Source organism: Pseudoliparis swirei, chromosome 7 (genome assembly GCF_029220125.1).
Source record: "Pseudoliparis swirei isolate HS2019 ecotype Mariana Trench chromosome 7, NWPU_hadal_v1, whole genome shotgun sequence".
Lineage (NCBI taxonomy): Eukaryota > Metazoa > Chordata > Actinopteri > Perciformes > Liparidae > Pseudoliparis > Pseudoliparis swirei.
Window position 1 is genome coordinate 20,434,042 of NC_079394.1, and position 11,553 is coordinate 20,445,594.

Sequence of the window (11,553 nt, forward strand, 5' to 3'; positions counted from 1 at the left end):
TATCTTAAGGGTAATTAATACAAGTGGTGAAGCTGTTGGTGAATATTTTTATTTATTCTGCGCATTCCTAGGAGGAGCATATATACAAGGTGCATTACTGCCTTTAACATTGTGCATCAACATGTGCATTTGTGTACATGTCTGTATCACCAATACGGTTTGGATACATATTTTGAAGGTGATCAATAAAGACACACAGCTGCGGTCAAATCTCATTTTAACTGTGAGATTATCTTTTATTTCCTCACGCTCCGCTGCCACAAGGACAGATACAGGAGAACATTCCTGCCGACGGCTATGAGGCTCTACAACAGTTCACCTCTTGCCAGATCACCCTAACCCTTCTTATATTTGTGTTTTTTATTTTTATTTTTATTCTTGTGTGTTGCTGCTACTGGCTCGACAAATTTCCCCTTGGGGATTAATAAAGTATATATCTATCTATCTATAATGAAGTCCGCTGCAGCTCGCGGGGCGCTGTCTCTTTAAGCGCACGCGTCGCCGGTGCGCGTACCAGCCGGCCGTGAAGAAGGAGGATATCCGGTTCGCCTGCTCCTCCAGTGTAGACTTTGGACAATAAGTTCGCCTGTAGATGACATTTGCTTTGGTAGCGTGCAGTGTGTGAGTTATTATTGTTTAAAGATGTTTATCAGGACTCATTACATATGCTAAAGATGGGACACACCTGCGCAGGGGTTTCGTATTAACCCAAGGCTCTTACTATATGAGTAACTGTACCACCTGGTCCCATCCCATCACCGGACGTTGCGGAAGCCCCCACCTGTTCATTATAACGGTAGGTTACGTCACAAGTGCACCTCTGTTATTACCTTCGCATTGAAAATGCGGAAGGTTATGTTTTGATCGCCGTGTATTTATTTATTTATTTATTTGTAGGCTATGCGTGTTCCTCGTATAACAGAAAAAGTTTTAAACCGAATCGCATGAAATTTGGTGGGATGATTGGTTATTATCCGGGGACCATGTGATTAGATTTTGGGATCAATCGGGTCAAAGGTCAAGGTCATGGAAAGGTCAAAATCTTCTGTTTACCATAGCAGGGTCAATTTGTATCCAATTGGCATGCAACTAATGCCAACATGTTCATAATTCAATGCCCAATCTTGTGATATGCGAAGGTATGCGCTCTACCGAGTGCCCATTCTAGTTGCGACATGTTTCTATGGTGCAGATGTTAGACCATAGCGAGCGGTCAGTTCATGCAACCCGATGTAAAGCGACGCTTCTGCCCTCAGGTGTGTGAGGACCCGCCGCCGGGATGATCTACATCATTATGGGAGTCTCAGGCTGCGGAAAGTATGTAGTGTCTGTTGACCTATTTAGTTGACCTCACAAGGTGGAACCCACATGAGAAAGATGTGTAAATGCTTAAATAAATAAGATTTTTGTTTGCATTATTGATTACTACGAGTAGTTTATCAATTATTGATGCCCAATTACAAAATTACAGTAGACTGGTATGTGAAAGGTCACTGAGGAAAGCAGTAAGCCGACTGCAGCTAAGTCATGTAAGCTCTTATCTTCATCTGTCTTCTTTTACAGAAGCGCCTTAGGTGCCTTCCTGTCAGAAAAGGTAAATTGATCCATCCCTCTCCCTAAAAACACATAAATACACCTCCATAATGTGTCTGCACACAGTATCACTTCACACTGCATTCTGTGTGTGTACATGCACCCATCAGCTGGGCTGGCCCCTGCACGAAGGGGATCACTTTCACCCACCGGGGAACGTTGAGAAGATGGCTCGTGGTGAACCACTCACAGACCAGGTGTGTGTGTGTGTGTGTGTGTGTGAGAGAGAGTGTGTGAGAGTCTTCAGCATCTTGTCAGCTCAAATCGAATGTCAGAGATTTACAGAGTGAGCCATTTGTCCTCTGTCATGAATAAATGATTGTCTCAGACTCGCAGCCGCAGCAAACTCACTCAACAAGTGGCCGGAGGAAGCTTCAGTATAGCAGACAGTGAAAACAGGGTGTGTGTGTGTGGGGGGAGCTTTTTACTGCAGCCCACAGTCCTTAAATTCAGTTGACGGATTCATTTCTCGTTCGTTCAATATTTTTATGGCTACCTGCCAGGGTTGAATTTACAAGCTGACCAGCAGATCAACCCCCGTCAGCATTTGGCAGCAGTTTGCTGGCGGTGTTTGGTGGCCGATGATAAACTCCCACTCAGGAATCTGCTCTTGAAATCTGCTTTGAATTTCGGGTAGAATTACTCCAGGACCTGCTGTGTCTCAACAGTTGGCAGTTTGAGAATGATTGTACATGTGGGATTACCGTCAGACTGCAGCAAAAGAAAGTGCATTTCATGCCAGTATTAGTCATTAAATTAGTATCAGAGTTGGCAGAGAATGAGCGAAAAGGATTCCTCTCATTCAAGTTCAGCTCTTCATTTTAAAAAGGCACAGCAGTGATTGATTGATTGATTGATTGATATATTTATTTGTCGTTTGCCAGAGTACAGGTACAAAAGCATCGAAATTACAAGAAAGGGTGGATGAAAGATTACAGCATAACATGAGGGAAAGAGGAGAAAAAAACCAACCCCCCTATGAGAGAGTAGGGGAGCAGGAAAAGAAAAAACAAAATAAGTGTGAAATATAAATTAGGATTGACTATATTTCTGATTGCTGTGTAATCAAAGATGTGTTAGTGCTGCCACGCCTGTCTGGCGTTCTGGTTCTTTTAAAGTCTCTTTGACAGAAAATGTTGTCAGTGACTTCTGACCTGGAATAATAAGATCAGCTGTAAACACTCATCCACGGCTTTTGCTGCTAAATATTTGTTGTAATTTTATGAAACAACCTGTAGTTTGGTGATGCGGTCTTTCCCCACCGCTGTAAGTTCAGCTCACCCTATCTGCCCCGTGATGTTTCTCGGCTCTCTCTGATGGATGATGCTGTGCTGAAACACTGAAACAAAGATAATAATAAAGCATAAAAAAATTATTTGATTTATGTTCCTTCCTTAAAGCGCAACAATACGTATTTTTATGCTAACAATATATTAGATGGGTAAAGTGGTTGATCGTAGTGATAAACTACCGGGAATAAACTGCTGATTCTGCAGCTTCACGATGCTTTAGCCCTCAGCGCTGGACACCACCGACTCAAGAGTCACATGTTTCCATCAGGAGTTTGGACAGATTAATAACACAGCTAAACGAAGAGTAAATATCGGAATTACATTCTTGACCATAGATATGGCTCCAAATGAAATGGGGGGGAAAGAAACATTACAAAGATTTAAACCATTTCTTAACAAGGAAACTGCAGCTGTATATCTGAAATACGTAGACAACGTGCTGCTGATAACAAAACATAACACGGTGACGTTGTTGTTTCTCTTCAGGACAGATTGCCTTGGCTTCTCAGACTACATGAAGTCATTGAGAGGTAAAAGCAAACAAACACTCACGGACTACTCATTAGGCACACGCACAGTCACATGACCTCTACTGCCCCGAAGACGCGGCACACTTGTAATGACAGAAAGGGAGAAGATGGTGTGTTCAGAGAGTGAGAGGGCACTGCAGAGCAGTGAGGGAAGTCAGTATGCAGGCGTGAAACTTATCAGAGAGAAAAAAGATCAAAACTATCAAAGATGGTTTTGAAAATTTGAGATGAGAGAGCGAGGAAATGGAGTTTGGGCATATCAACCGAGCGAGAGTGTAAAGATATGGGGAGAACAGGAAAGTATGCCATCTCTCTCAAAACGACATCAAAGACTTCTTTTCCAACTCTTCCACACTCAATCAGCCTCTATCCGCTCGTCCGTGCATCTTTTCTTTTCTCTCCTCACCACCTCCTTCTCCTCCTCCTTCTCCTTCCCCGGAGCTGCTTGTTTTCATGTCAACATTACAGTGTTTTCAGTTCAGCAGTTATTACTAATGTGGCCCTCACTCACTTATTTGCATCCGTGTCTTCCCAACCCAGGGCACGGTGTTCCCGCTCCGATGCTCTTGTGGCGTGCTCCGCTTTGAAGCGCCTGTACAGACAGATTCTGCTCTTTGGCTCCAAAGCCCTGGATTCCTCCTCCGGTCCAGACCGAGACGTCCGGCCTCCAACCCGTCCTGATGTCTGTTTCCTGTTCCTACACGGCGACTACGACCTGATTCAGCAGAGGATGGCGGCCCGGAGGGGACACTACATGAAAGCAGACCTGCTGCGTTCCCAGTTTGACGCTTTGGAGCCTCCGTCTGAAGATGAGAACGCGCTGCCTCTGGACGTCAGCAGGAGCATGACTGACATGGCCACGGAGGTCCTGGAGCACAGCGTTCTCCCCGACCTTCCATATTTAGCTAATGTCGTAGAATAAAGCACCGTTTCAGTTGTCAACGCTTCAGCAGAGCATCGGTATGATCCTGTGGAGGACACATTCAAGAACACAGTAGGTTTCATTCCCCGATATTCTTACTACAGAGTATTTGATATTGCAAAGATTTCAATTTGAACGATGCATATTTTTATTTTGTACTTTTATTTACAAACAAGAGATGGACCTACAATCTTATGCCACAAAGAATAAGGCTAGGAGTTCACACGAGCAGTGAGAATAACTATTTTTGATTTTATGAAGATTCATTTTCTTCAAAAATGTGTTATCAAAATATATTTTTTTAATGTTTTGTATCTAAAATGGCTCTAACTATGAAGGAATGTATAATGGATTTTACAGATGAGATGATATTTTCTTGTACTTGGAACATTTAAACATTTCAAATTGGGCAGATTTGTCTTTGTAGTCACGGTTTTGGGTTGATTTCAGTACGAGACTATTCATTTTTACAAAACTGATGATGGTTTTTGTTGAATATGTAATTAGTTTTTGAATCCCATGTTTAATAATAAATGTGTCCTATTAATTTATACAGATTGATTAATTAGCTAGAGAAAAATGGACGAGTCGTGGAAACACACATGCAACGTTTCTCCAGCTATCTATAATTATTTAACACTTCCTTGGTGAATTTGACTTAATTTAACACCGATGTATTGTCCCATATGATGATCTATCTGTTCTCCCCTTAGCAAACACAACTCTCTCATCTGCTCCTCAAAAGATTTTGAGAAATCGAAGCTGCTTCGGTGGATTTCTGATACTTTAGCATCAGCAGATAGATAAGTTTAGTTACGAGCGACTGCAAATCCTGTTCTTTAATCATTTTATATATCATGCACTAACATCATCTGCCAAATGCACCAGCCAATCTTAAAGTGCAATCTTTAGACTTACGCACAAACGCACACACACACAGACACACACCGCTCCACTCAGCACTGTAGAGCTCATCTGCAAACTCAACTGGATTATTGTAGGAGCTTCTAATCCAGAAAAAAACCTTTGGCTACTCTCACACATCACTTTAGACTTACGCACACACGCACAAAACAGGTTTTCAGCTAACGACCCTGCGTCAGTGTGGAGAGGCCTGCGGGACATCACCAACAATAGGAAATCCTCCCCCCACTCCATGGAGAGCCCTCAACTGGCTGACGATCTGAATGTGTTTTACTGCAGGTTTGATCACCCCACATTCACACCCCTCACCCGCTCCAACTCAGACCTCACACAGTCATCTGCATCCCCTGTTATCACCTCCCCCCTCCCCCCTGACCCCCCTCCGGCACTGACGGTCTGTGAAGAGGATGTGTGCCGGCTCTTTCAGAGACAGAAGACGAGGAAGGCAGCAGGCCCAGACGCTGATCAGCTGGCCCCCATCTTCACACGGATCCTCAACAGATCTCTGGAGCTGTGTGAAGTCCCTCCTGCTTCAAATGCTCCACCATCATCCCGGTTCCCAAAACATCCTCCATCACTGGACTGAATGACTACAGGCCCGTCGCCCTGACGTCTGTGGTCATGAAGTCCTTTGAGAGACTGGTATTGACCCATCTGAAGGGCATCACAGGCCCCCTGCTGGACCCTCTGCAGTTTGCCTACCGGGCAAACAGGTCAGTGGATGATGCAGTCAACATGGGGCTGCACTCCATCCTGCAACACCTCGACTCCCCAGGGACCGACGCAAGGATGCTGTTCGTGGACTTCAGCTCAGCGTTCAACACCATCATCCCAGAAGTCCTCCTCACCAAACTCACCCAGCTCACTGTGCCTGCCTCCACCTGTCAGTGGATTACTAACTTCCTGATGGACAGGAAGCAGCAGGTGAGGCTGGGAGAAACAACATCCAGCACCCGGTCAGTCAGCACTGGTGCACCTCAGGGATGCATGCTCTCCCCACTGCTCTTCTACCTCTACACCAACGACTGCACCTCAGGAGACCCATCTGTTCAACTCCGAAAATATGCAGATGACACATCAGTCATCGGCCTCATCCGTGATGATGACGAGTCTGCATATAGGCGGGAAGTTGAACGCCAGCTTAGGAAGTACAACCTGCCTCAGGAGCTGCTGACCATGTTCTACACCAGTTATAGAGTCTGTTCTGTGCACTTCAATCACTGTCTGGTTTGGATCGGCCACCAAACTGGACCAGAACAGACTCCAACGGACAGTCAGGTCTGCAGAGAAGATCATCGGTGCCAACCTGCCCACCATCCAAGACCTGTACACCTCCAGAGTCAGGAAACGGGCAGGAAAAATCACTGCAGACTCCTCCCACCCCAGACACAAACTATTTAAACTCCTCCCCTCTGGTAGACGCTACAGATCACTGTTCGCCAAAACCTCGAGACACAAAAACAGTTTCTTCCCCCTCGCCGTCTCACTACTAAACAATAACCCACTGTAGCATATATATTGATCCCTGCACTTCTCGCACTCTCCACTTCTTCTGGCACTACTGTTTCACAGCTACTGTATATAGCCATTCCTCTTGTATATACTTTAAGTCACTTTCTAAAACTTCTTAGATCGTTGCACTGTTTGTTCTGTACTGCACTGTTTGTTCTGTTCTGTATTGTATTGTGTTGAAATGTATATTTTGTGTAAGCACAGAGACACTTTACCTAGTCAAATTCCTTGTTTGTGCAAACTTACTTGGCCAATAAAACTGATTCTGATTCTGATCACTAGAGATCCCCCCCCCCCCCCCCCAAGTCTGGTAGCAACGGACAAACACACACAGGTTGTCAAAGGGATTTCACACACACATATCTGATGTCAGAGTGTCGCGTGTCAGTTAAGCCACTCGGCCTCTGAAGAGTGAGGCGGCGGCACAGGGGCAACCCTCTGCCTCACACACATCCTACTGTGCACTTGAATAGGAAGCTGAAAATCACCTGGAGATACTTTGTGCTCGTTTGTTATGAGTTTAAATGCATAACTTACGGCACCTTTGGGCAGCTGGTGTGTCATGATTTAACTAAATATATAGACACAGATTTCAGTGAAATAATTTATACTAAGTGTACATAATAATAATAAATTAATTTAAATATGTTGAATAGACCATAACGGCAGATGTTTCTAGGTTAAGTGCAGCTGCCCTCTAGTGATCGTAGTTGAATAGTACAGCAGTAGATTTAAGAGGTCCAGAGAACTGCGTGTATACCTACTTTAAAAAAGAGATTTGATCCCAAATATAGTCACGGTGGATTATATGCATATGTCTATTACATATGAAATTATTATATTTATATAAATCAAAGATGTGAAGCCAGTTTGTGTTTGTCTTCTGTCTTTATTTATCACTATAACAACTTAGAGGACAATATTATTGTCATTGATAATGAGAATAATCATTTGTAACACCTAAAAAACAAGCACCTGTTGAGTTCCGTGTACCGGTAACCCTGTTACAGAACTGTGAACACGAGAAGCATGGAGGAAACACACTTTTAAAGCAGGAAACCATCAGAAATGCAAGTGAAATGACAACCGATGCATACATACAGTACATAATTAAGGAACAACCGAAGTATGTTGACTCGCTTACATCGCATCCACGTAGATCCACTAGATGAGTGAACGTACAGTGCATCCGGAAAGTATTCACAGCGCTTCACTTTTTCCACATTTTGTTATGTTACAGCCTTATTCCAAAATGGATTAAATTCATTATTTTCCTCAACATTCTACACACAAAAACCCATAATGACAAAGTGAAAACTGTTTTTTGCAAATCTGTTAAAAATAAAGAACGAAAACATAACATGTACATAAGTATTCACAGCTTCTGCCATGCCACTCAACATGTAGCTCAGGTGCATCCTGTTTCCACTGATCATCCTTGAGATGTTTGATTGGAGTCCACCTGTGCTAAATTCAGTTGATTGGACATGATTGAGAAAGGCACACCTGTCTATATAAGGTATCACAGTTGACAGTGCATATCAGAGCATAAACCAAGCCATGAAGTTCAAGGAATTATCGATAGACCGCCGAGACAGAATTGTATCGAGGCACAGATCTGGCGAAGGGTACAGAAAGATTTCTGCAGCATTTAAAGTCCCAATGAGCACAGTGGCCTCCATCATCCGGACATGGAAGAAGTTTGGAACCACCAGGACTCTTCCTAGAGTTGGCCGCCCAGCCAGACTGAGCGATCGGGGGAGAAGGGCCTTAGTCAGGGAGGTGACCAGGAACCCGATGGTCACTCTGACAGAGCTCCAGCGTTGTTCTCTGAAGAGAGGAGAACCTTCCAGAAGGACAACCATCTCTGCAGCACTCCACAAATCAGGCCTGTTTGGTCGAGTGGCCAGACGGAAGCCACTCCTCAGTAAAAAGCACATGACAGCCCGCCTAGAGTTTGCAAAAAAGCACCTGAAGGACTCTCAGACCATGAGAAACTAAATTCTCTGGTCTGATGAAACAAAGATTGAACTCTTTGGCCTGAATGCCAAGCGTCATGTCTGGAGGGAACCAGGCACTGCTCATCACCTGGCCAATACCATCCCCACAGTGAAGCATGGTGGTGGCAGCATCATGCTGTGGGGATGTTTTTCAGCGGGAGGAACATCTCTGGAGAGATCTGAAAATGGCTGTGCACCGACGCTCCCCATCCAACCTGATGGAACTTGAGAGGTTCTGCAAAGAAGAATGGGAGAACCTGCCCAGAAATAGGTGTGCCACGCTTGTGGAATCATACCCAAGAAGACTTGAGGCTGTAATTGCTGCCAAAGGTGCTTTAACAAAGTATTGAGCAAAGGCTGTGAATACTCATGTACATGTTATGTTTTTGTTCTTTATTTTTCATAAATGTGCAAACATTTGCAAAAAACAGTTTTCACTTTGTCATTATGGGTTGTTGTGTGTAGAATGTTGAGGAAAATAATGAATTTAATCCATTTTGGAATAAGGCTGTAACATAACAAAATGTGGGAAAAATGAAGCGCTGTGAATACTTTCCGGATGCACTGTATTTATCAGATTAAATATTAACAATAATGCACTGGAGTTGTTTTTTCTATGTAGGAAAAAGGACATTTCCCCAATGTTGGACCAATCATAACACTGTTGGTTGTCTAGTTGCAAGAAGAGAGGGTGTTTAGTGGTGAGAGATTGAACTAACTTGTTGCAGGAGGAGAGGAATCTGCTGCCGCATCTGCCGCTGCAGCTGTGGAGAACAAAAGGTGGCTCAGCAGCATCTGAAACCGTGTGAAAATGAGACCTAAAAGTGTGGAGGATGTGTGAGGAGAGAATATGTGTAACCAAGAAGTGGGGAGGGCAGGATGGTAGCCTGGTTCCACACCTCTGGGTCGATTTCTTTCTTCTTCAGATGCTCATAAATAACAGAACCTAAAAAATAAATGACATGCAGTTGTCTCGTGAAAATAAGCAATGTGAATACCTCTCACGCGTTCCCCGTCATGCATGTTTATGCATCTGAATGCACAAATAAATTGCGTAATGCGTCACCTGTGTAGCCAGGTCTGGGCTAGGGTTAGGGTTAACCCATTAGTCCTGGACTGGCTGTGATCTCCTCCAGCAGTGACTGCACGAGGAAGAGAGGAGGGAAACCACAAGATGGAGAACAACAGGAGGAAATGTATTCAGCTACAGTTTACATTTAAAACAATGACTTAAAATGCATTAAGAAGCTGAGAAAGCAGACAGTTGCCAGATTGGTTTGGTTACCCCACAGTTGAATGGCCCTTGCGTATGGGGCACAGGGTTCTACTTTGTCTCTTAGGAAAGTTCCACTGTGTGGATCTTTATTTCCGGGCCTGCAGTACCACTGCGCTGAGGGTTTGGATCGGCTCTCTGAGGGACTCTGTGGAGAGACTGGAGACAGGTGGAGGAGCAGTGCTTTCTCCTTCAGTTGGCCGTTGATCCACCGATGAAGTCGTCACAATCTGAGAGTAAGGACGCCACAAACAATAGATTAAAAACACAAGATTACTTTGACTTCATCTGGACAGACGGTTCGGGGGAACATCATTTCAAAACCAGGACCTGTGACAACTTGAGTCTTTTGGCGGCCTTCGTCTGACCGCCATCAGCATCACCAGTGATGGTTTTGGGATTTTCCTGCTCTGGCTGCAGATTGTCGACTGGTCCGTCTTCACTGGATCATTTCTGGTGCTGGATCACATGTGGGCGCAGCAGACGGATGCTCAGGCCTGAGAGGGGAGGACTCAATCTGAATCTATAGAGATCCAGGTAATGACTGCGTATGCATGAGTAGGTGGAGGCAGTTGGGCTCAAGGTACAATGGATGTATTGTTTGAGAGTCCGACCCGGACCACGAATGTATTGATTTCCCCATTATGTCACATTATGGTTCTATCTAAATGCATTCAAACCGTCCATTTTGTAATTGTTTGCCATGGTCAGCCCACACTTACAAACATGTGCCACTCTTCTCCTAAAGCCAGGACCGAAACAGGTGCAGACTTGTTGACTTTTTGTCAAGACAATAGTGCAGATCTACATTTAGCAGTGCTTCATAGTGTACCTTAAAGTGACTTTGCTCATCTATGTACTGGTTCATTGTATCATTTAGGTGAAAGGAGAGCTGGTTCACAAACACTGACTCTCTGAGTGCACAAAATGAACATGTAACTTAATAAAACAAATTAAAAAAGACTGTCTGCATGGAGACTACAGAATCTACTGCCGACACATCCTGGACATTGTAAGCGTGTGTGTGTACCGTTGGATGATGCGGAGGCTGAGACTCATGAGTTCAGAGTCGCCTCAGCATCCTCTGAGTGCGCGTTGCCCCCCGACCCGTCTGACCTGTTGCTCTCGGCGCCCGTTGACGGCGACGTGGATCCTTTCGAACCGGTCGCGACGATCACTGGACGCGCTCGTCTCATCTCTCACCGCGTCCAACATTCAGTCCCGTCCGCACGACAAGGATGATGATGATGATGATGATGACGAGCGCAGTCACTCGCAGGCGGGAGGTGCGTGTCTGTCCCGATGACTCGGCAGAAATTGTAGAGCACAGCTCTAATAATAGACAACAATTTCTTAAAATCCCCCTTTTCACATTCAAGAAAACACCTTTTCACATCATCAAAAAAGAAAAGAAAAGTAGGCTACTCGCCAAAGGTCCAAAAGTACAACTTTCTAATCCCTTCTAAAAGCTTCTCTCAATTTCATCTATGAGCTCTTAAATCAGCAT

General features: G+C 44.5%; 1 protein-coding gene across 1 annotated transcript; it reads left to right on the plus strand.

The window, feature by feature from the left end:
* The first annotated feature begins 523 nt into the window (after positions 1–523).
* On the plus strand, positions 524–4,888 carry LOC130196555 (probable gluconokinase). Its single transcript, XM_056418810.1, has 6 exons — positions 524–796; positions 1,257–1,317; positions 1,564–1,594; positions 1,704–1,790; positions 3,372–3,415; positions 3,956–4,888. The coding sequence occupies exons 2-6, from the start codon at positions 1,280–1,282 to the stop codon at positions 4,335–4,337; spliced, it is 582 nt and encodes a 193-aa protein (XP_056274785.1). The 5' UTR covers positions 524–796; positions 1,257–1,279; the 3' UTR covers positions 4,338–4,888.
* The last annotated feature ends 6,665 nt before the right edge of the window (positions 4,889–11,553 follow it).

Bases quoted from the DNA above. Each gene is read 5' to 3' on its own strand.
- LOC130196555 (XM_056418810.1), top strand. From the start codon at position 1,280: ATGATCTACATCATTATGGGAGTCTCAGGCTGCGGAAA. The intron at 1,318-1,563 runs GTATGTAGTGTC...CTTCTTTTACAG, and splicing joins GGAGTCTCAGGCTGCGGAAA to AAGCGCCTTAGGTGCCTTCC. The intron at 3,416-3,955 runs GTAAAAGCAAAC...TTCCCAACCCAG, and splicing joins CTACATGAAGTCATTGAGAG to GGCACGGTGTTCCCGCTCCG.